Source organism: Ischnura elegans, chromosome 3 (assembly GCF_921293095.1).
Source record: "Ischnura elegans chromosome 3, ioIscEleg1.1, whole genome shotgun sequence".
Classification (NCBI taxonomy): domain Eukaryota; kingdom Metazoa; phylum Arthropoda; class Insecta; order Odonata; family Coenagrionidae; genus Ischnura; species Ischnura elegans.
In genome coordinates this window covers 124855337-124880799 of record NC_060248.1, presented here as the reverse complement: position 1 = coordinate 124880799, position 25463 = coordinate 124855337, and the positions used below count along the sequence as shown (strand labels likewise).

Genomic DNA, 25463 nt, shown 5'->3' with positions numbered 1-25463 from the left:
CACAAGCATTTTTGGAAAAACAGGGGGGACTATATTCTGACATATACAGTACTTGGTGTTTTTGCGTCTGATTTTATTTCTTATAAAGATTATGGATTACATGGAGGGAGGGTGAGATGCATGCACGTGTAATGTGCAACTGGGGTAATTGGGAGTTGCAAGTGTAGGGGAACCCTAAATACACGATTATAAAATATTAAAAATTTATTTTTGACTAAATACTTCTGCAATATTTTATTGAATGTGTCAGCACGCATTAGTGATAATAGTGCCAAATGGCAATTACACCCTCTTGGTGGTTTACATCACTTCTTAAGGGAGGAATTTTTTCCCCCCAAGTAATCCTGAAAATTGACCAAATTTTTAGCAAAAAATGTAAAATGAAATTTTTTTAAACGAAACAATACTTTTAATAATAGTTTATGATTGAAAATTTAGCATTTTTACGGAAAAAATCACTTTTTCAAAAGATTTTTCATGAATAACTCAAAAACTACTCCTAATAAAAAAAGTTATAAAAAACAAAAATATAGCTTGTGCGACAAAAAAGAGAACAAGTTTTTAAAGAAAGATCGGAGCTGAATGTCAAGCAAGGATTGGTGTGTGATATGGGGGCTTTTTGTGTGAATACTGCAATTGATATATGTATTGGACATCAAGTAACAGAGAAGGGCAGATTTCATGGTTAAAATCACCTCAAATTGTTTAACACCGCTTGAATCGAAATTTTAAATGAGAAATGATCAAAATCAACTAGAGTAAAAATGAAGGAGTCGTTAGAAAATCTTTCTTGTTGCAAAAATATGCTGTTGGTGTTTTTTACAACATGATTGATTCTTTTTTAAAAAAGTTTGAAGCTATCATAACCAACATAATAGCATCAGAAAGTATATTTGATGAGCTACAAGATAATTTATACACAAGATCTGTCTAGTTCTTCATGCAAAAAATTTCAAGCATACACTTTGTGATCAAGCATCATGTATTGATAATGCGTAATGTAACCTTCAAGGTTGAAGAACCTTCAAGGTTGCCCTTCGGTTCTTGCTTCAACCATTCCTCTGACACCGCCACCCTTGAAAAGTTTGAGCAGCATTTTACATGGCAAGTTTCACATATTTGCATTATTGGTGTTGTAAGTAATTTCTCTATTCTCTATCTTTCAATATTTTTCATTAATTCATGCTAATCATTCTCAGTTCCATAGATACCCACTAAAAGCTCAATGGGTCAATATCAAACCAACTATTACTTTAAAATAGGTGGTACCCTACAAACTCAGAATTACACAGGCTTTCTGTAATAAAAGGATATAGCAAAGGAATTTTTGAGCTTTAGGAGTGAAGTTATGAGCATAAAATTCCTAGTATAAAAAAAGAGAAGTACATTTCTTGAAGTCTGATATATCTGCCATTGGAAAATGTAAAAAAAATAGCCTCTCCATGAAGAGAATAATGTACAAACAAAATTTTCCTACAGCTTAAAAATAGATTAAAATATGGTTCACAATGCTGCTAAAAATGAAACAAAACAGAATGTAACAAATTGAAGACACAAACATACATGCTATTTCATTTACAGAGAAACACATATGTCTGATCTTTCAAAAATGAGATGCACTTCATATAATATTCACACAAATCAAACACCATTGATATGAGCACTAGATTTAGATTGATGTGGATATTGATACAACCAACCTTTGATCATAGGCTTGGCTGGCTTGATCAATGAGGTCATTCATAATTTTCTTCCCGCTGATTACTCGCCCAATCAACTGTTGGTAAAGAGCACTGAAGCGACCTCTCTCCTTCAGTAGGTGGTCTATGTCTTCTCTGAGAGTCGCATTCACTGCTAGGGTTTTATTGAACTTAACACTAACCTGGTGAAAATGACACACATCAGAAAGAGGTACCATACAATAAATACTGTGAAAGAAAACAACTTACTACACATTTCACTGTCAATAATTTTTCGACAGCAACTTCAGGTTATTTTTTGAGGGTTACTGTTGCTCCAACTTTTCAGTTTTATTGGTGTATGTTTTGGTAAGTATGAATGAAAGTCAAGCCAGCATACCAGAACTACCCTCTTATAGCTAGAAATTAATTAAATGACCCATACATTCACTTGAATGAAAGAGAACAAAAATTGGTGCCAAAATGATATTCAATTAGAGGGCACTTCAGCAAGAACTTCTTCTCGTTAAATTTTGCATATTCCCTTCAACATCACTATCAGCAACTCCATTGAAGAGGATAATAACATCAAATATTGTAGGTAATTGAACATCTAACCTAACTGGAAACACAAGATAACTTCACAAAACACATTCCCCAGTACAGCACCATATCTCTCACCTTGGATACACTGTATGTATGCATATTATTCATCCAGGAACCAACTCTTATTAGCTTGGTTATGAATAAACTAGCGAGTCACAAGATAGGTCACTGGTAGCTTGAAAACTAAATCAGTGTGACCAGGGCCGGCCCTAGCAGGTGCGGGGCTAGGGGCGAACCTTCAGTGCGGGGCCCTTCACTTAAAATATTAAACTCTATACCCTATCTACAAACTCGAGCATTTTGAATCCCTACCACTCTCTGGCTAAGTATGTGTTCCCCTCCCAAATTCAGACTTCGTAATTACGCCGTTATGATACCTTGATTCAAAACTATCGTATCATCATCATCATTGGTCAACAATCCTAGGATTGGTTTGACGCAGCTCTCCACTCTATTCTCCTTTCAGCTAATCTTTTCACACCTACGTATTTCTTCTCTTTCACATCTCTCTTCACTTGTTCCATATACATATTTTGTTTGAAACTATTGTATAGGTATTTTAATTTTTTTCACGAACACGGGGCAGGGTGGTCCTAAGGCCGGCCCTGAGTGTGACTAATTCAGGTGAGAATTACGTAATGCTGTCTTTCCAGTTGCCCACAGGTAACCTGAAATCCCTCTCCTTACTGTGTTTAAATGTCCTATGCCTAAGGAATATGATCAACATGGTTGAGGCATCTGTTAATGCTTATGAGTATGATCTGCTTTGCCTCACAGAACATTGGCTGTGCTCTGAGGAAATGTCCCTCAATAGCATTGAAAACTATATCCATGAGTCATCCTTTTCAAGAGTCACTTGCTAAAAATGGTGGGACGGTCATTTATTCAATGGTAAATTTTGCTGGTAAGAAAATTGATGTTAGTCGATTTTGTGTAGAATTTCGTTGTGAAATGTGTGCTATGTCCTTAATAGAGTATAATGCAATTGTTGTCTGTTTATACCGGTCTCCATCTGGGGAATTCAAAATTTTTGGTAATCAACTTGAGCAGTCTTGTCATGTTATCCAGGTTTGAACATGAAATTTTTTTGTGTGGTGATTTTAATGTTGATATATGCAAATCTTCCACTGCTTCTACTGTACTAATACCTCTACTAGAGTCATTTAATTTGCATTAAACTAATTTTAAACCAACCAGGCTAGACTCAGGCCTCGACAATATCATTACAGGCCTCAGTGCAGATAAGTACAAAATCAAAGTCATTGATCTCTGTATATAAGACCACTCTGCCCTCGACTTTCACTTCAAAATTGATAAAGGCAATAACAAAAATAAGATCAAGAACACACATAGTTTTAGTCGCCCTATCACCCGAGAAGGGGTTCAGCAATTGCAATCCCTATTGTTAAATATTCCCTGGTACTCCATACTTACATTCTCAGATGGTAATGATAACTTTTCACGCTTTTTTGAAAATTTTATCCTTTTCTTTCATAACTGCTTTCCCAAGAAACTTACGAGACATCCTGCTCCCCATAAAAAATCTCAGAAATGGTTTACCCCAGAACTTTCCTGTCTTAGATCTCAGGTGTTCCAACTATGCCATAGGTATATTACCTCCAAAAGCGAGGAGGATAAAAGAACCTGGCGACAACTTATGAGGGTATACAACGATTTCCTTATTCAGTCAAAGTGCAATGTGAATCTAAAATTTATAAGCAATGCTACTAATCACAGCAGGGCGCCTTGGAAAATAATAAACAAGGAAATTGGTCATTCCAAATGTGATTCTGATCTCCCGATCTCATCTGGTTGTCTATGGAAGTATTTTATAAATTCCATTTACCAACTTGCCTCCAGGGTTGACTCAACTGACAACACCGCAATGGACTTTCTTCAGAATTTCCCACGTACAGCCCCCTCCTTTAGATGGAAATGGGAGACCCCTTATGAGATCAGAATCATCATTAACTCTTTAAAATGTTCTAACAGTACAGATATAAGGGTTATCAGTCAACTTAATAAAAAAAATTGGCAATGTAGTTGATGAACCCCTTGCCTTAAATTTCAATACTTGCTTCCAGTCAGGTATTTTCTCTTAATTGCAGAAGATGTCAAAAACCATCCCCATCTTCAAAAAAGGGGATCATACTCTGCCTTCCAACTACAGACCTATCTCAATAATACCAATCTTTGGAAAAATTCTTGAAAAAGCGATTCATAATCAATTGCACCATCACTTTGAAACTCACACTCTATTTTCTTCCTCCCAATTTGGCTTCCGAAAAGGCCATTCCACCACTTCAGAGTCTGCCGTTAAACCAATACTACATGCATTCCAGGGAAAATCACCTATTGCCATAACTGCCAGTGATCTATCCAAAGCTTTCGATTGTGTCTCACATCCAATTCTTCCACAAAAACTTCACTATTATGGCGTCGGTAATCTTGAGATTCACCTCATGGAATCATATCTTTCAGATCACCTTCAATGTGTTAATGTCAATGGTAATCTATTGTCTCCCTTAAGAAATTGTTATGGTGTTCCCCAAGGCTCAATTCTTGGGGCCCTTCTAATTCTCATCCTAATAAATGACCTGCCATCAAATATTTCCTGGAAATCGCTACTCTATGCTGATGACAAAACTTTCATTCACAATTCAAAAACTCTTCTTGACACCAGCACTGCATCAAATTCAATCATGTTTGAAGCAACTAAATAGTTTTCTGTCAATGGGTTAGTTTTAAACAACGACAAAACCCTATCACTTGCTTTCTTCCTATGTAATACAGCGTGTTTAAATGTTACTATCAAGCTGCTCGGTATTGAACTGGACCACAAATTAAGCTGGGAACCACATGTGATAGCCACATTAGGTAAGCTATCGAAAGCAGTGTACATGCTACGCAAAATTAAAGCACTGATCCCAAAAGAATACATGACCCCGGCATACTTGCCTTACTCCACTCACTCACTCCTGTGGCCATTCGAAACCTAGAATGTCTTTGGCCTCACCAACTAGGCGCCTCCACATTCTACGGTCCCCTGCCATATCCAGCTGGGCTCCCATCTTTCTCACATCCTTCTTAACTTCATCGCCCCAGCATATTCTTGGTTGTCCTACCGGTTTTTTGCCTTCGAGTTCGCCTTCCAGAACTTGTATCAGCATTATGTCCTCACTGCTTCTACGGAGGTGGCCCAGCCATCTTATTCTCTAGCTTTTAATTATTCCATTGATATCTGGTCCTTAATATAGGTCTCTCAACTCTTTGTTCTTCCTATTTCTCCATCTTTCTACTTCCTTCATTGGGCCGAATATTCTTCTTAAAACTTTGTTTTCAGAAGAAATATGAGCTTCTTTTGTGCTTCTTTTGTAAAAGCCCATCCTTCAGAGCCATACAATAATATTGGCATGACTATTACATATTTTATATATTATAAGTTTTGTTTTATTTGACTTTTATTTTTAAATAGTTTTACTACGCTCCAATATGATCTTTCAGCTGCTGCTATTCAGGCGTTTATTACTACATCTTCTTTATTGTTGATCGTTAATACAACTCTTTTTTATTTAAATTGGTTAGTTTTTTCCACTGCCATATAAATTATGGTATTCAGCTATGGGCTCATTCTTCATCCTCCACATGCCTCTTCAAAATGCAAAAAAAGGCAGTAAGAGTTATTTCTTGTGCCCAGCCCAGGGATCACTGTGGGTGCGGTCCAATGAATGCTACTTTCGCTACCAGACGCTACAGACGGAAGTGCTCCGGAGCACCGGTCCATAGGCGCTACGTTCGCTACGAGAATTTCTTTTCGGACCGGTCAGGAGCGAAGTCAAGATGGCGGAAATGAACGAGGGTGGGCAAACTGGGATTATGAAATCGAAGATGTGGTTTTAATTGCAAATTGAGGTGACTATGATCATTGAATATTAATAAATATGTTTGAATATCATTAAAATGAATTTTATTTTTCAATATCGAGGCTCCACATAGTAAAGGAAGAAACTTTGGACTGTATTTCTCACACCAACCCTCGCCTACCCTTCTCAATGAAACTCATTACCCTAGTAAAGGAAAAAGTAGGTACTCTACCGTTTTCCCAGTTGAAACATATTAACTTATCATGGTTAACGACTATTAAAAAACATTATTCTATTTCATGTATACCCTACTTTTCTTCAGATTTTAATTTATGGCATGAGTAAATTTGTCGATATATGTTCTTAGAATCCTTTCTTTATATTACATGCCCCTTTTAATAATTTTTGTTGCCTTTTGTATGTAAAGGCTGCTTCCAAAGACATTTGAGTTCATTTCGGGGGAGATACGAGAATGTTTGTCGATATTTAGTTCTTGCTATATATTTATTTAAATCACCATTAAATTTACATCTATTTACTAAGTGCGTCTACTCCGTTACTTCGTAGTCACTTATATAGGAGAAAGGCGTCCACATTCAGCGTCCATCATCTGCAACGTGAGTAAACTCTCCATTGCCTCAGTGCATTCCCTTCGAATTTCCGCCAAAAATTGACTCGCTCCTCCGCTGACCCAAGTTTTCAGGGGAGCGTCTGGAGCTGGTCCGGAGCGAGGCGGGAAACGGGTGTATGACGTTTGCCGTGACGTCACAGCCTAACCTGTAGCGCTCCGTAGCGAATAACGGACCGCTTGGTGGCGCTCCGAAGCATTGGTAGCGTTCAACGGACCGCACCCTGTAAGCCACTCTTCACCAAGCTTGGCATTTTGATCATGTACTCTATATACATAATGAAGTGTCTTTGTGATGTAAATGTAAATCTAAACTCTTGGAGACAAGAGAAAATGTGCACAACCACATCACCAGAAACGGGAATATCCTTAATGTCCCCTAATGCCAACTATCCATAACCTATAAAACATTTCATACTACTAAGTTGCACCTGTTCAATAGGTGCCTTCTGAAGCCAAACTTATTACTCCTACCAAATGTAAAAAAGTTGGGCATATCTGGCTCATTAAAAAAGGCCTACTCCATTAAAGAATTCCTCAATAGTGACATATGATACCTTTGTAACTTAACATTTCCTCTAATTGCAATGATAATATTTCCTGTGTTTGTAATTAATCTGATTGTAATTTTGTACATCAATTTTTGACAAAGACTAATGCAAGGTGTATCTTGTTTTATGTGTAAAATATTATTATTATTATTAATACCCTAAGAAAACAACCTAACAACGATAAACTAACACGATACTACTAATCCTATCAACAGCTGTTGTATAATTGTATCTAAAAGTGTAAGGAAAATTACTACTTGCAACAATGAAACTTCATTTTTTCCCTTGTAGGTATGCAATATTGGTGTGTAAGAGTCCAAAACATGCCTAACTTTAACATACCTTAAAACAAAAAGTATAAAATTACTACCTTTCTTATTTTTCTGATTGATAGCAGAACATTTAAACTACCCACTGAGAAATTTTAAAGAAAATAAAAGGTAGCCTTTTTAGTAATAAATTTTTAAACGACTAATTATTATTCTTTAAACAATTCCTATTTGTTTATGATTGCTTTAAATGCCTTGATGTCAGAATGTGCATAAAAGTATTTTCTTCAAAATGAAACAATAACCACTGCTTTATGGGCCATGGTTCCTTAGTAATCAGCATTTATCAGTTTTTCTGTGATTTTTCATTTTTTACTCTGAGGCCTGACTCGGCAATGTTCAAAGGATGGAAACTTTATAACGGTTCAGCTCTGAGCTGAGATAAAGTATTCACTATTCATCATAAAAATATTGCTTTCATATATAAGGTAACTTTCTTAGAAATTGGTGATGGTCACCTGATACCCATATGGCTGATTTGTGATGAAAAGGCCCAGCATTCATTGTTCCAATGCAATCCAACCTTATTGATGAATATAAATTTTACATCTTGTACATTGCCCTCACAAACAAATTAAATACTACGAATTTCAAAGGACATATAAGTACACATACTTTTTTTTGTTGTCGATTTTTCAAAAATTAACTTACATTATCTAACCTGTTTTCAAGCATTTTGATTGTTTTCTGGGAAGCTATTTGCTTTGACTGGTAAGTGTGGTCGCTTATGTCACTTTTTTTCAAGACTGCAATTTCCTTGTGGACTTTCCTGATTTGATACTCTATTTCAGATATCTGAAAATAAAAAAATAGGTCTCTGGATCAGGTCTAATAGGATGTATTTCATTTTGCAAATTATATTCATGGTTTGAGTTTCAATTGAAGCTTGACCATAACTTCAATTTACCTGTGTTTTTTCATTTTTAATATCTTGTTCATATTTTTCATGAAGTTCAAAAAGTTGATTCAAAGTGGAACTAGTTTGCACGTCCATATGCTTATTCGAAGGAGAATTTGCAATTTTAATATTTAAGGATAGCTCCTTCTTCTCCTCCTCAAGTACCTCGATCATTTTTCTGTGAAAGCATCAAAACTATACATCAGAATTGCTGAGCGATTGGATCCTTAACTTGCCATAAATACTTCACTCACAACAATAAATTTATGAAATAATAACACTTTAAATAAAGGGACAGTGATAAATATCCTTACTTCTGTTTATATAAAATGAATTTCATTTCCTCAGAGTAGGCTGCCCTGTCGCCCTCCATAATGCGATATTGTCGTTGCAGCCGGGCAAGTTCAGCCTCAGCCATTTGGTCCATTTCAAGCTCATCCTGTGCAGCTGGCTTTCTCACTAAGCCCTTAATGTATAAAGAAACGTTTTGTTCAAATGTTATAGAATGTTAATTAGTATTGATGAAGAAACTTGAAGCTGGAGGTTTACAAGAATAGTTACTTACTGCCATGGTATTCTAACTAGCTTACTGTTCCGATGAATGAATTATCACAAGAGTAGATTATCCCATGATATTAGTATTTCTGCTCTTCCAGGCATCTCTGCCGTAGTTCCATCTTTCATAGCAGTCAACAGAGTCAACTGTTGCCATGGATACGAGAGTTTCCATCGTCGCCTTGGCCGCAACGACAAGTTTTTGCACAACCACGGAGCCATTGTTGTTGAAAATAATTTCAATTTCATATTGATATTTCAAGACGAAAGTCATATTTCTGCGGCACGAATAAAATCAATCCCTTGGTACCTTCAAACAGAGTATATACTGGCGGAAATTAGAATTCTTTCCACTGAATTCTACTTCGAAAGACGGCAATGAAAAATAGTTGAACATCGCAACCATAGCAGCAATTTTATTGGATTTTCATTGTGGGTAGCAGCCAATCCACGCCCAGATATCCGTGATGCTCGTGTGGTACAGCTGAAGTAGGTGCGAGTAGATTTGTAGTGTTGTGAATGTGATTTTTAACGTTAATACCGTTCACATCCTGTTGAAATTGGGGGCAAGCTGTCTTGATAGATTTGCAAAGTGTTTTTAGAACGTACATTTGGCACTTTATGGTATAGGCAGTGGTATTTGGCCCTGATCATATGATTGATCTCGGAGACGGGCATTTAAAGGTAAACTCTTCTTATGTTTACGAGTGGATGGCGTCCTATGTATGTTGTTTTGACGCGTGGTGATTGAGGTGGTTATCGGTTTCGATGAGCATCCGTTGTTCCATCCAGCCTTTAATGTCGAAAAAAGCGTCACTCTTTTACTTTAACCTGCTTAATCTTGATTTACATTTAAAATGTGATTTTTTGCACGTCGTGGAGAGATGTGTTAATCGAGGTGTTAGGATGGTAAAAAAAAACATTCGTGATGTTGCACGGCTTCTACGGAAATTTCAGGGGAAATATTTATTTTTCTATGATAGGCTTGCGTAAGATTTTTGTTGTAACACTTTTTTACATGCCAGCTTTATTTTTAGCTCGTCATTGTTTATGAATTGTGATTAGTTCTTTCTCTCTCCGAAGTCAACTGCTATTAACTTGATGTGCACTAAAGGTACATTTTTGTAGAAGTTAGAGTAGTAGAATCTTAATTTATACTGTAATGCATTTAATGTTCAGTACTTTTTGTTATCGTTAATGGGTGTGTATTCAAACTTATAAAAAACAACCAACTAGCCATTTTGTTGTTATTAATAGTATTAAAATGTTTTCTTGTTGGAGTTGGCTAAGGTAGTGATCGGTCGTGAAGTTGATGATTACCAGTGGCAAACGTGTATTGGTTGCTTGGCAATTGTGTTTTTGGTCGTAATCAGTTGTTATATTTGTATGCCACGCGTTTTATGGCAATTCGCATCTCACGTTCACCTTAGGAGACGGCCGGAACGATTATAGCAGGCTTGCCCATAATGCACGTCAAAATGCCTATTTATGCTTACTACTTTCACAGTGTAGAGTTCTACAACCAGGATCCTTTTTTTCAGGTTTTATCCGAAATAGAAACTTAATTGTGTATTCATGGAGACATCTAGATCACCATTCTTTGGGAACATGAGCTTCCCTGTCATTCCCCAAATCCTTAATCATGGAGGTGATGGAGCTTCTGGGTGGTTGCAAATACCTCCAGCTAGCATGCCCTGGGGAATACCAATGGCTAATCAACCTGCAGTGGTCCGGTAAGTTGACAATTGAAAGTATAGATCATGTATTTATTATGCCCCTTACTCAGAGAGAGTGCACTAAGAAAACTTTAATAGGGTGCTACTTATCTGATGAACAGGGGGCAGACTTAGGGGCAGCTCCTCCTTCCCACTTGGTTCGTATCTCTCTCTTTACATACTTCTTAATACTTCTCACACGAAGAGAGTTAGTGCATAGGATATATAAGCTAGCTATATTTAACATTCTTTTTCGTGAACTGCTCACGTGATTATCCACATGTTTATGTGGAATTCAATTCCATTGCCATTCTGGACCATTATTTTTTCACATATCAATATCACTGGAAGCCAGGATATACTCATAATTTGTGGTTCCCAGTAACATTTAAAAATGAAGAATAGTCCAGAATATTCCAGAAAGGCAAGGCAGAAGAAGAATCAGCCCTATATTTACATTAAGATGCAGGTATTGCCAAAATATGCATCAAAAGGGTGCACCTGCGTGCACTTTAAAATTTTTAAAAATCTAGTTCATGTTCTTGTACGTTTTATTTTCCAAGAGAATATTTTTTCATTGACTTTATTACAGTAATGTTTCTCTCTCTACTGACTAAAGAGATACATTGAAGTAGATAAGAGACAATGTAGTCAGTGAAGTCTGCATGGGTTTTCTAAGGAGTAATCACTGCGTTACTGCTAATGTTTCAATGGATGGGTTTTCATGGCTGAATGTCGCAGTTAAGCCCTCAGTATGATGGACTAGTTGACCATCGAAACTGCTGTATTTCAGCCACTTCTCTTGAATAAAACTACTGTTGCCATCAGAATCAGATGCAATGAATTTTTGTGGTCTATACTAGCTTCTTTTATGGATTAAATATATCGGTGATGCAAATATGCAAAAGACCTAGTGTCGGCTCTAGCAATGGAAAACATTTACCTCTCATAGATGTAATTAGGAAAGGGTTAATGAAGTTGACGCGGAGAACAACTGCAAACAGGCACTGATGGTTGAGTGGTCATCATTTTGGGCAGATGAGTAGAGGAGGGAGGGGTAAAGTTTATTTTCATGTTTTCTGACAGCTATTGTTTTGACCACCTCTTTGCATTCATTTCCCCTGAAATATGGCCATATTTTTATTCTTTATTTGTGTTTCTCTTTTCAGATTTACAGCAGAACCAACTCCTGTTCAAAATATTATCAAAACTGGAGCAGAGGTGGTCAAATTTGGAGATTTTGTACATAATAAAAGGAAACTGGAAGATGATGCGGATGGGTAAGTTGATGGTGTAGATGGTGTTTTGGAATGGTTATGTGACGAAAGATTGGAAGTGTGTTTGATGCTGGCATTGGAATAGGGGATTCAGTGCAGTGGTTCTCTTGGAACCCTACTACCTTATCCTTTGAATTAATCCCTGAGGAAGCTGCCATTATTGTCATTGGCCAACAAAGGAGATAATCCTTGTGCTGCACAAGTATGCAAATGTTTTAATTCTTGAAGTGCAAGACTTTTCAAATTCCTCATGCAAAATAATAATTAGTCGTTTGCTGCTGAAGTTTCGCTTCTCTCTTCATCGTACCTTTAGAAGTTCAAAAGGAAGTTTTACCTAGAGCAGATGCATCCTTGCAAAAATAATTTCCATCACAAGTGATGCAGAATGTGGCTGACATCTGTGGAAACTAGTAATTGAGCTGGAGTTGACACAGTTGAAAGAAATTTGATGGATGCTTTGGAATCTCATTCACATAGAAATTAAATTATTAGGGGAATCAGAGGGCCCCATGTGGTAAAGAAACGCCTTATTTCTCCCTCTGCTTTTTGTATGCTATGAAACGATGAATTTCTATCTGAGGCAGATGTTGGATCTTTACCTGAATCTCCTTGAAGATTGTCAGCAGTGCCAGCTGCATGTATATCAGTAAAATGTCTCCTCAAAGGGTGTTTATTTCCAGCTGATGCATAATAAGCACCCAAAGAAGAGGGAGAGTGGATGTTGTGAATGATCCTGCCAATGATTACAAGTGAGTGTGAGTCTGTGTGAATCTTAGTCTTAGTTCTGATGTAGAGAAGCCGATGGTGGTAGAATGCTGATCACATTATGGGTCAGCAAGTGTAGCAATCACAGAGTGGCAGTAAGATCTATTGTTTTCCAAAAGTATGGTATGAGTGAAGTCTGTTTGGGTTCTCCACTGTGTCAACTTGTCCATTGCTGCTATGGCGTTCAGAGGAATCCTGGAGAAGAGCAATGACAGCAAGCCTCTGGCAGCTTTTGGACGATCTGAGAAATCCTGTAAATAAGTGACACCAGTTTCTCTGTTGGAATGTCTTGCCCGAAGACAATGGATGACTTCACCATCAAAACGTCAGCTGCAGTGGGCATGAGAACCCAGTGGGGAACCCTTACACGAATGCATGTGTAGGTCAATGGAATGGAATTTAACTCAAAGAAACCCAAGAGTTTTTATTTGGGTCTTGAATACATGATCATTAATTATGTTCCTCTGTGTGATGGCTTCAATGATAACATATTTGACAGTCTTAAAATGATGATTCGTAAGTGAACATGAATGTTTACTCCTCTCATGCTTTTCACAGAACTAGTTGCGTCAGTGTCTTATGGCAGTGGTGTGTAGGTATAGTTACTACTATACCTACTAGGACATACTATTTTGCTACATAGTTGCATTTTCACTGTTTACCTTTTTTTATTGACACGTAATTTGTTATTTTACGTTGCGCGATTTGGTGTCTCTTCTTGAAAGATGCAACCCATGAAGCACTGGCAGAGAATTCAAATCCTGGAGATATGTGCTGAAATAGCCTATTCTTGTAAAGTCCAGATCATCACCAGCTCATTCCTGTTCCTGGCTTCCACAAAGCGATCGAATACCCATCTGTCGATCATTTCAAGCTTGTCAAGTTTCGTTCCCCCTGATTGTCCAATGATCTTTGTCCAATATGGAACCTGGGAAAATCTTCGAAGACAGTAATTTTTAAAAATCTTTTGCTTTGGAAATGAGTTCCCTTCACTTCGATGCCAGCACCACAGTTTTATCACTCCTGCTTGGATGAATCTTGGCAATGGAAAGAATAATTCAAAGCAAGGGTTAGCTAGCTACATAAATGTCAGTTTAGGGCTTATTCTCAAAAAGCAGTCTAGTAAAAAAATGTAAAACATGCGAAATGAACAAATCTGAAGAAGATGGAACAGATTACAAAAAATTGACAAGGTGGCAGACTGGAAAAAGTTTACTCCCTCTGAGTCTTGAATCCTGGTCTTTCAAAACGAAAACGTGGTATGCTACCACTAGTCCAAATCGACCTTGAAACAATGGGTGAAATTTTTAAATTAAATTTGATCCGACCAAATTTTTTAAATTTTTCTCTCAAACTCAGGCATAGATGGACAAAACCCTTTAACAGTATTCATATCTAAGTGTCTACTTTCAAATAAAAAAGGTTTCATCTTCTTTCTTGACATCACTTCTGCAAAGTCTCCTTGTGAGTGATGAAGATGGAGATCAATTACATATTTCCTTTTAGAAGCCACCTTCACCTCATCACACAAGAATGCTTGGAATATAAGTTGCGTGCATGTATTAAATTTTGATAAAAGTCATTCAGAGACGAGCGATTTGATTTGAAAACTTGAAGTCAAGAAAAAACATACACACCGGAGTGATTCCTTCCCATTAGGAATGTGAACAAAACGTACCTTTCTGTCAGTTAAGTGTTCAAATTAACATGAAGAATTAATAAGAGTACTAATGCTTCATTTTGAATCTGCTGCATGTATGAGGAGGTGATCAGGCCCCGAAAATTGGCCGCCTCCCATTGAAAGTTAATGGGAAGAATAAGTACACAGTAGTACTTTTGGTGTAAGTTGTAAATTTTTCGTTGCTATGTCTCCTGCTCATGTTGAATCTGTCTCAAGTTATTCTCACATTTCTTGTCGAAAGTAAACCAGTATATGTAGTAGCCTAAGCACGTTTTCTGCTGTGTTAGTTCTTGAGAATATACTATCCCTCCAGTATTTAAAAATAATGTAACATAACTTTGGGTTACTAAACTATGAAGCACCTATCATCCAAGAAAACTGTCATGAGAAATTGAAAGCTGAACACACAACAAGGGCAGAATGGTTTTATTAACGAAGGAGGGTTCCTAATGTATTGTACAGTCACTTCGAAAAGTGTTAGGGCAAAGTCAGAGTGGGCACAGGTGCCATTTCTGTTTCTCAAGGGAATTCAAAATTATTTCCTGAAACAGAAATTTGAGGTAAGAATGCCTTCTTATTTATAATGGTAATACATGACAGTTGGATTGACATTTGAGTCCATAAATTGTGGCAGTAGGTTATGACGATTATGCTAATATGCCAAAGTGATAGTAGTGATAATTTTACAATAAATCAAAGTTTTAAAAATGATAAAAACATGTATCAATATGTTAAAAACTTGGAGAATTCCACTTTTTGTTGGCATTGAGGTGGCTTAGTGGAGAGTATGTGCTGGTGAGAAGGTGAAGGCTGTGGGATCAGGTCTCTGTCGTAGGATAATTTACTAATATTATTTTTTCAATTAGTTCTCATGTTTTGTTTTTATTTACAGTTTTCTAATAATCGTAAAATTTACTGTAATTTTTTAATATACTTTTTTATGGCAATGAGTCTTATAAAAATTAGGAATTGGGAAATGGTTTACAACATTTTTAAGAATGGCTATATTAAAAGGATGGGAATTATTAAAAAGATGGTAACTTTGTGGTAAAGGGTGGATAAAAGGCCAGCGTCAGTTCATATTAACATACTAATTATAGGCTGGCACCAAGGGATTGTACATATCATTCGGTTAACGCAAATTTATAAATGGTTTTTGATTTCTGTTGGTTTCAAACATATTCTGTAATGAACTCCTTGCAGATCGCCCGCTTCAAGAGGCAGGTGGTGGGGCACAGTGTTCAACAACTTCTCCCCTTGAGTGCAATTTTATTCATGCACACAATATTTGCAGAGCATAAGCAAGGACAGCAAAATGAGCTAGGGAAACAAAATGTCCTTGAGAAGCAGAAGTAGCACCACTAACTTTCCCCTAAAACTTTTGAAAGTGGCTGTACCTCATTCCCATTGCGAGTGTTACTACCTTAGTATACATTTTTCAGCTACTCGAATTCACATCGAACACAATACTCAGCTTACTCATTGAAGTTACCACTGTAAACAACTTATGTGGTTATCTCAAAGATAATGTATATTTGGAGCCATTTTCGGGTGTTTTTCGTGCTAGCAATTTGCAGTTTGCTAGTTGCTGTAATGGAAAAGTTGGGTATTAAATAGATGTAATCGTATCAAAGATTCATCCTGTCATCACATCACTCCTGTTTATAGATGGGAAAAATATAATTGTCAAGGAAGCTGGAAATGTTGCCTTTTATGACTGTCTCACTAAAGTAGAATTTCTGTGTATATTAGTGAAAGTGTTACTTGTATTTTTGCTGTGATGCTTGTCAAATTCTTTGTATAAGTTTCACTGTTCAAGTTTTGCCAATTTTTGTTGGTCTTGAAGTGCAGTTGGTTTCACTAAATGACTTATTTTTCAGCCTTAGGTTTACAAAACAGTTAATCACTGAGGAGAAAATGGCTGCACGTTTGAGTGAAATGCACATAAGCTCAAATTTTACTGGACATCAAACATTACCTCCAGCTTCTGTTTCCCCAGATCCAAAGGTATGATTGTAGTAAAGTAGTGTGTTATGCTAGTTCATGTTGAATAAAAATTGAGAGTTAATTAGCCAACAATCAAGCAATATGCCAAATTATTAATGTGTCAGACCCTCGCCAACTGACTCCTATCCCTCTTTTCTCATCTCTCGCACCCTTCCTCGCTCTGATCTCTCCCATACTCTCCTCTGATCCAAACAACAAATTTGATGTATTTAGTCCATGCTGCCTCAACTCAGTATCCACTGACTCACTTATTGGGTAAAGAGTATCATTTATCATCATTAAAAAAAGCCGACCTTTTTGCCCCAGAACTCCCAAAAACTAATTGGATCTCTTCAGAGGATGTTAAACTATCATGTCAAAAGTGGCTGATGTTGTTCCCAGACTTCCTACCCCTATGCACTGGGAGAGCACGTGTTGAGGGAGTGGCGCAGATTGACTGCATTGTTCTTTTGAGATTCACTTTTTGTGTAACACAAACTTATAGCATTTGTTTCAATTACGTTATTGAGCCATGGGAGGGAAGGGGGGAGGTGGTTGGATCATTTGGTTAGATTCGAGTTCCCATTTGGTCAATGGTGGTTGGTTCCTAGGAAAAGTTGTCCAAAATTTGGGTAAATTTTTGGGAAAATTGGCATTAAGTAGACCAATTTGAAATTAGCTTGAAAATTTGTGAGTGGGCAGTGTTTGTCATTTCTTTAATTGTTTTTATTATTTGCACTGTTAACTCAAACCGTAAGTATTGTGATGATGTTTTTGGTGTTCAATTTATGAGTTCTTTCAGAAAGAAAGGTGAAGAAAAAACGTTTAGATGTGAAATGTTGTTAACACTCTTCTCAGCATGTTCTATGGCCATTTCTGATGTCTTATTTTCCTTGAATGCAGATGGGAGATTTTTCTGGTTTCAAACCCAAGGATGAGGATGGGAATCTGAAACGTCTTGTTCTCAGTGAGGAGATGAAGAATATCAAGAGTGAACCAATCATTCCTCCATCCATTCTGTCCAAATTGTAAGTGTTGCTATGCACTACTTTGCTAAATTTCCAGCAATCACATCTCCCTTCAAATAGAAGTGGGTAACTGAATATGAAATTCATCAAATCATTAATAACTTAAAATATTCCAAGTGCACCAATATTTACAGACTTATAAGTCAACTTAATTAAAGATCTCATAAATATTATAGATGTACCCCTGGCATTAATCTTAAACTCATGTTTTCAATTGGGTATCTTTCCTAATGCTTTGAAAATATCGAACACAATTCCTATTTATAAAAAAGGTGACAGAACCTTACCCTCCAATTATAGACCTATCTCTATAATCCCAGTGTTTTGAAAAAATTCTCAAAAAAGCTATTAAGATTCAGGTTTATGAACACTTTCAAGTTAACAACTTATTTTCTCCGTCACAATTTGGTTTTGGCAAAGGCTACTCCACCACTTCAGCCGTTGAGTCCGCCATGGATGAAATTCTAAATGCTTTTCTACATACGTTCTCCATTACCATTACTTCATGTGACCTATCTAAAGCATTTGACTGTGTTGCTCATCTGATTCTTCTTCTTCAAAAAATCTAGTAGTACAGCTTCATAAATGTTGAACTACAAGTCTTTGAATCGTATCTCACGGATCGATCCCAGTGTGTTTTAATACAGCTTATCTTCACCCCTAAAATTAAAATATGGAGTTCCTCAAGGCTCAGTCTTTGGGCCTCTCTTATTCCTTATTATAATCAATGACTTACCGTCTAACGTCTCCTGCAAGTATATACATTATGCTGATGATACTACAGTGGAAGCCCCTTATAACGAGTACGGGATATAGCGACAAGCTCGAATTAGCGACAGCTACCCAAGGAACCATTTTAAACCCTATGATTTATATGTAAAATAAATTCATATTAGCGATAATGGCTCGATTCCTCTCTTGCGCCATTCGTAATTACGACAGGTTGACTTTTTGACCACGTGCCACATCTCTGGAATTCAATGCTTTTAAAACGGCATTTTTTCCGCCAACGTCGACGTCTACATGTTCCGTATTCTCCTATTCTTCTTTCCTTAATAAATTTCTCGAGTACACATTTCATTGCTCTTTTGTCATCTCCCTCCCGCGCCTCCGCAGTGAGGTTAAAAATTATTCCGCCCGTCTGCTAGCACCATGGCTGGTAAACGCAAGTCCTTGGATTTAAAAACCAAAATGAGAATTATTGCAGATTGTGAAAGTGGAGAGTGTTCAAAGAGTGAAATAGCGAGGCGATTTGGAATTAATACATCGACATTGTTCACTATTTTAAAGAAAAAAGAACAAATTCGTTCGGCAGTGCTTGAAGAAGGGCGTCCAAGCACTCAAAAACACCTGCGGCCCGGAGAGCATCCGCAGCTAGAAACTGCTCTTTTCTCGTGGTTTTGCCAGCACAGAGCCGCAGGGATTCCTATCACCAGCCCAATGATGAAGGCTAAAGCTGAGTATTTGTGTGAGAGGCTTGGTGAAGACAATTTTAAGTCCTCGGATGGATGGTTTGCACGATTTAAAAATAGGAAGGGGATATCCCTTCACAAACTATCCGGTGAATCATCAAGTGTTGACGTTAATGCTGTGGAAGGCTGGGCTCCGGTCCTTAAAGACTATTTGGACAATTACAGCCCCTGCGATATTTACAACGCGGATGAGACGGGCATATATTTTAACCTTCTCCCGGACAAAACTCTCGCCACTGGAACTAGAAAAGTAAAGTCCGCGTAACTGTTCTTTTATGCGCCAATATGGATGGTTCAGATAAGTTAAAACCGTTCGCGGTGGGGAAATTCGCCCATCCCCGATGTTTTAAGGGAGTTAAAACTCTCCCTTGCACTTACGAAGCAAATAAAAATGCTTGGATGACGGCTGCTATCTTCACGCAGTGGTTACGAGCGTTTGATGCCAGGATTGGTGAAAGGAATAAAAAAGTACTATTATTCATTGACAATTGCCCAGCCCACCCACCAATAGAACTAAGAAACGTTAAAATTGTGTTATTGCCGCCTAACACTACGAGCGTTCTTCAGTTCCAGTCAGCATTCCTATCAAAAAGTGTGCGCTACTGCCGCTAGAGGTCTCTGCATCCGCTGATATTGCGTCTGATTGCGTGAATCTCTACGAAACATAAATATTGCTAATAGACAGACAAAGAGTGGACTTAATTTATCATTTGGCCTTCTATTTATTTGAAACAGTTTTTCACCCTTTCCACCGAAGATAATTGATATGACTAATATGCTTTTAGATGCCGTAATGCTGTTCGGTTTCGTGATTCCGATAGCATTTGAGTCGGCTGTTTTGAAACACGATAGTAAACCATTCATGCAGGCAGACTTGAAGCATAAGAAGATTACTTCCACCTTCATTCCGCCGTTTACCTGAAAAAGATAGAATTGCATTGCTCATGTGGAACCCTAAAATTTTATCACGCTCCTTTCGTCACCCAATTGCAGCAGCCACCCATCATTTTCATTACTACTCGGAAAGATAGAAGGTATGAATTTTTGAACAGATTCCGAAGTTTTAGCATTTAAAGTCTGATGCATAGCCGTAACTGGTAGTCATGACGTACATATATATATGGAGCATCCAAGAAATAAGGATAATAACAGCTCATAATGCACAGTTCAGTACGAGTGAGTCTGAAGCTGGGACTTTTAAAATCGACTTCTTAATGCCTCGGCATATAGCATCCTGCTTAATTACATATGATTTGATCATAGATTGCAAGTGAATATGATCATTAGTGAATTAAATGTTCAAAATAATGATTTAAAACGGCTATCATGCTGCAATTTTCGCCTCTCAGCAGAAACAGCCATGGTGACGCCTGATGAGTGATTTTTTTGTGATGATGTAATTGCATTCGGTAACAACGACAACTCACTATAGCGACAGATTTCTCTGTTCCCAACAGCTGTCGTTATAAGGGGCTTCCACTGTACTTTAATTCACAAGAATAACAGCGTGACTAAAACTGCAAACTTTTTTTTTATCTGAAGCCTCCAACTGGATTTCTGCTAATGGTCTGGTTCTAAATAATAATAAAACTCAGTCACTGGTCTTCTCGTTAAGTACTGCTGCTAATCCACCGGCCACCATTTGTTGTTTGGATTTGAACTGGACCATAAATTGACGTGAGAGCCTCATGCAGTAGGCTTTTTTAGATATGGTATCGAACAATGGGGCCACTTGCCATCCAGGATAATTTCATTCTTACACCCTAGGAATCACTGCAAGCCTCTTTTCTGTGAGTTGGGCATTATGACTCTGCGTAGCCTGTATATTTTTAAGTGCCTTTGCAATGTAAGAGAAAATCTTGGCTCCATTGAGAAAAGGTCCAACATACATACCCACCGTACCAGGAGCAGTGAGACCCTAGATGTCCCTTATTGTAGATTAGCCAAATTCTTTTCATGTCTTAAAAATACGACTATTTAATAGATTGCCCCCGAGGCTAAAGATGTGTGCGTGCCCAAATTTAAAAAAGTTATCTGTAATTGGCTAACAACAAAAGCATTTTACTCTGAAAATGAGTTGTTTTATTGCGATATTGTGTCGTAAATTGGATGGGTTGGAAAAAAGTCATTTAAAAGGTGAAATTAACTAAAGTAGAGTTGTCCTTTGGATATGAAGGAGTTATAATTATGTTTTGTTTAAATCAGGGAGAAGCCGTCAATGGCATTAGTGTTGTGGCAGCCACCATCGGGATCCATATTCAAGCATTTAAGGTCAGATGAGAGATTCGCTCCCAAAGCCGAGACATCGCAGAGCGTGAGTGGAATGGAGGAGGACGAGGACTCGGTGCAAGCAGTGAGTGCACAGCTACGGCCATTGGACCAAACTCCTCTCCCTGCCAACCAACCCTTATTCAACAACAACACCATCGCTTTGGATCTCAACTCCATGGACACAGGGTTAGTTTTCCAGTGCTGTTAACTTTTTCGTTTGAGACAAATGTGCTTTAGATGGGCAGAAGTAGTGATGCAGTAGACTCTTACTAATATTAGACTTCAATTATAAAAATTCCCATCATAAACACCTAAGTTGAAAGGTAATGGCCAAGAAATAATCACCTGGGGTGCAAAAATAGGGATTACTGTCAAATACTGCTTCTTACCAATGCATGAACCTGTCTCAACCGTTTGTGTTTTGGGCTTAGCAGGTATGAACGACATTGGCATTTTTGCATGGTACAAATTTCATATTTAAACTATTGAGGTAAAGGCAAACAGCAAGAAAATTGGTAAATGATAAATCATGCAGGAAACTTAATAGCATTCTAAAATAAAAATTGACCTCATAAATATAACACTATTACAATCCATTTTCAGGTTTATGTCTACGTGCTTATTATTTAAACTCGACGTATTGTTCCTCCTGCTGGTAACGACGTCAGGAGACTCCTGTCGAGTTTAAATACTTAGCACGCAGGCGTAAACCCAAAAATGGATTGTAATGGTGCATCTAATCGCTGCGGAAACCTTAAAAACAAAACTCATAAATATTACTTATTAAGTTACACTTCTTTCATGAATGCTATCATACTTAACTTACAAGTGACACCTCTGACCTCGAACGCTCGGAACCACACAAAACCACGTTCGGAACAACAAGGAGTCATAAACAAAACAGTGGTTTGAGTCATTTCCATGCAAAACGTAGCATTCTATCTGAAGTAACATTTTAATGGAGAGAAACAAAGCAACAAGATATCCATACCATAGGAACGTCTTATTACATGCTAAGGATTAGGATTAATTCTCTTCACTAATTCATGCAGTGTACACAGTTTACAAATTAGCTCTTTTGCAAGCACTCCAATAGACAAATGTATACTGCAGTTTGTAACAATCTCTCTGTGACGATAGGAGTGAAACAATAAAGGAGTCAGTCAATAATGGACGACAATTCTTGACCATGCGGAACAAAAAATGTGGGATTGTTGTGATGAAAATAGTGGCCTTTGAGTGTACTCTTCGTCACTCCCAATGTTTAAGCGGGAAGAACTTATAAAAAGTGTTTGCAATTTGTATTCACTAGATATGTGAAGTTACGGAGTAAAGTGAACGTTATAAGCTATAACATTCACTCAACTGGAGTGCTGGTTGATGCAGCTACACTATGCCACCGTGTAATGGTGCTAGCAGGCAAGGGAGGAGTTTTGCGTGGAAATGACTCGCACCACTGTTTTGTTTATGGCTGCTTGTTGTTCCGAGCATTTGAGGCCAGAGGTATCCCTTATCAACATAACTTCAATTAAATAATCCACAAAAACAACTTGTGTAAGTACAGTAGACTCTCGTTATTACGAAGTTCATGGGACCAAAAAACTGGAGGTTTGTAACAACAAAGTTTGTATGAACGTTTCTTTAAGGAATCGTTGTTAATAAAGTTTGTCAAAATTTCTTGTCTCTTCAGTGTCCACTCATTTTGGTTCAGCTTTGTGGAAGGCAAATGATTTTGAATCCAATCTCTGTTAAATATTTGCACTCAATTCCTAATGAGGGTGATTTAATCAAAGTACACAGCATGAGCTTTCCCAGTTTTCTCCTAAAATTCAAGTTGAACTGTTGCGATTTTTTAATTATTTGTTTATTAAGTATACTCATATGATTGAGTAATTGATTTTTTCTGTGAAAAATGTATCCTGTTTTTAGTAGCATTAATGGGACAGCCAGAAGTAATGGCAGTGTTACTAATGATGTTTCTTTCTCCTCCAGCAGATTCTCACAAGCTTGTCGGGCACCTTCAGCAAGTATGGCAGCAGTGGATGAGATGGAGTGTTGATCTTATGATGACGTGTATGCTTCTGAATGGTTGGTACTGGATGTGTAAATTATAATGAGACATGTTTGAGAGACTAATGGTGTATTTTAAATGTAAGAATGTACTTCACTGCTGCCATCTCTCTCCATCTAATGGTTGAGTTCAAGTTGGTCTCCCTTCTTCACCTCTTCAGTCTCTCATTTTGGATGCCTGTTGTATATGAATATTTTTTAGACTGCCGTGGAGTTGCAATGAGCCAAGAATTTTCTCATTAGCTCTGGAAAATGTGTGTTGTAGTTTGTATGAGTTGATTTTGAGTGTGTCTCATTTTTTTCTGGTGCATCATGTGCATTTTGTTTTTGCCATCAAATCTTCTGTCTTGGTAGCCAGCATCTGCAGTGGAGACGTTCAATGTCGTGAATTGTATTTATAGGATGTATGGGATAAAGGTTGTGCTTGCTGTTAATATTTTATATTTTTTACAAGCATTCACGAGTGCTGTAGAATGTATCTGAAAATTTATGAACGAGGGTGTATCTCATTGTGTAATTGAGTCCACAACTTCACTTCTCAAATTTGCACAAATAATATCATTCTTCCCCCTCATTATTGCCAATATCACTTGAAGGGATCACAGTCTTCTCACTGCGTACATAATATGATTTATAGGGTTCCATTGCAGTCTAGGGTTCCACAGGTGTCCTATATTTACTCACATTCATAAATATTTCCACTTGCCCATGATGAATTTCTCTACATCATGTACTTTGCCACTCCTAGCAATTACATTTTCTTTACTAACAATGACAATGGCATAGTTATCTTAAGGTTTTTATGTACTGGTAGTCACATTAGAAGTTAATGTTTTGAAAATGTTTTCTAGAAGCCTGCAAAATGTTGGACATTAGTTATTTGTCCTATTTTTTATGACTATTCAATTTTGATTCTTTGTTACTTGTATATAATATCAGGGGATTTTTGTTTTGAATTGAAGATATTTAGAATTTTTGCCTTCATTGTTATATAAGAAGGGCCAAGTAATCAGATATGAAAATATGATGAGTCAAGTGAGCTTTTCATTGTGATCTTTGGAAGACAGTTTTAATATGCTTCCAGCCATTGTTGCTATTGAGGCTAAGCTATGATAATCGTTTTGACTGAATGAAGCCTTGTGGGATCTGTCTTCATCACCATTTCATTTTGTGCAGTTGAGTCATGCCTCCCCCACATGCGAGTCTATTGTTTCAACCTATCTTCCCTCACCCCAGCATTGATTACAGTATTTCTTATGAAATCTTCCATGTGTGTCAATTCTCTTGTGTGTCATGAAGCAAAAAGACTGCCTCATTTGTGATTTTTGTGAAATTTTCTTTGGAATGAAAATGAATGCGTAAATAAAAGAAATTAAAAAAGTTGAAAACTTGAGCAAATTCTTTTTTACTGCATTACAATGACCTAAGAGGTTTAGAAGTCATTAAATTTGCTATCGTGGTATTAGGAAATTAAGAACCTATGTATGTGGCTTCTGTTTACTCTTGTATTAGTAGTCACGTTACGTTTATAGGTACAGTAGAATTTCTCTAGTGAAACTTTTAGTGGAGAAAAAAAGAAAACTGAGGGTGTTTCATAGCAGAGGTTTTATGGAAAGGGAGCATGAGCACTTTTTCCGTTAAGTCTGCTTTGTTTCTAGGTTACAATTATTCATTTGGAGGCAGGAAAGTGAAGCACTATAATCTTGTGTACACAACAAGCATCACCACAGATGTTCATGTTACTAAAAGGGAAACATAATTTTCCATTCCTGAAAAATTTCCCTTGGTTGAAAATCTTGGTGTAATTGTAAACATTTGTAGCATATGCCTCAAGGCTGAAGTTTCAATTCACACCAGGGAAATTTTGTTATGCTGATGATGGTGGTGGCAAACCAATATTGGGGATTGAAGAAATGAGATACCCAATGAAAGTCATCCATATTAACCCGTCAGCACCCAAAGTTTTTTTGTAAATCACTTATCTTTAACTTTTATAAAATATGATGCATTCGAGCACAACACAATGAACACAATTCAACCTGACTGAATAATAGAGGAAACCTTCTACTAAGTATACGCTCCGAAATCT

General features: G+C 37.3%; 2 protein-coding genes across 7 annotated transcripts in view; one reads left to right on the top strand and one right to left on the bottom strand.

Moving 5' to 3' along the window:
- Positions 1-9479, bottom strand: part of LOC124156518 (coiled-coil domain-containing protein 63) — a 28006-nt gene extending 18527 nt beyond the window's left edge. The window contains exons 1-6 of one of the 2 annotated variants that reach the window (XM_046531101.1): positions 9420-9434; positions 9120-9290; positions 8869-9020; positions 8564-8732; positions 8308-8451; positions 1701-1882 (exon numbers count right to left, since the gene is read on the bottom strand). In XM_046531101.1, the coding sequence (XP_046387057.1) occupies positions 1701-1882; positions 8308-8451; positions 8564-8732; positions 8869-9020; positions 9120-9125 (653 nt within the window). In that variant the 5' untranslated portion in view covers positions 9126-9290; positions 9420-9434. Of the gene's footprint in view, positions 1-1700; positions 1883-8307; positions 8452-8563; positions 8733-8868; positions 9021-9119 lie in introns of both variants that reach the window. The other variant, XM_046531100.1, reaches the window with a different exon arrangement.
- A 97-nt stretch (positions 9480-9576) lies between these two features.
- LOC124156519 lies at positions 9577-24664 on the top strand. 5 transcript variants are annotated; one of them, XM_046531105.1, is made up of 7 exons: positions 9577-9598; positions 10651-10842; positions 11994-12104; positions 16428-16554; positions 17437-17561; positions 21239-21490; positions 23297-24664. In XM_046531105.1, the coding sequence occupies exons 2-7, from the start codon at positions 10685-10687 to the stop codon at positions 23361-23363; spliced, it is 840 nt and encodes a 279-aa protein (XP_046387061.1). In that variant the 5' UTR covers positions 9577-9598; positions 10651-10684; the 3' UTR covers positions 23364-24664. The 5 variants fall into 5 exon arrangements, with proteins under 5 accessions (XP_046387061.1, XP_046387062.1, XP_046387058.1 ...); XM_046531106.1 differs by having other exon boundaries at positions 9590-9793; positions 23300-24664; XM_046531102.1 differs by having other exon boundaries at positions 9590-9793.
- The last annotated feature ends 799 nt before the right edge of the window (positions 24665-25463 follow it).

Bases quoted from the DNA above. Each gene is read 5' to 3' on its own strand.
- LOC124156519 (XM_046531105.1), top strand. From the start codon at position 10,685: ATGGAGACATCTAGATCACCATTCTTTGGGAACATGAGCTTCCCTGTC. The intron at 10,843-11,993 runs GTAAGTTGACAA...TTCTCTTTTCAG, and splicing joins AATCAACCTGCAGTGGTCCG to ATTTACAGCAGAACCAACTC. The intron at 17,562-21,238 runs GTAAGTGTTGCT...TGTTTAAATCAG, and splicing joins CCATCCATTCTGTCCAAATT to GGAGAAGCCGTCAATGGCAT.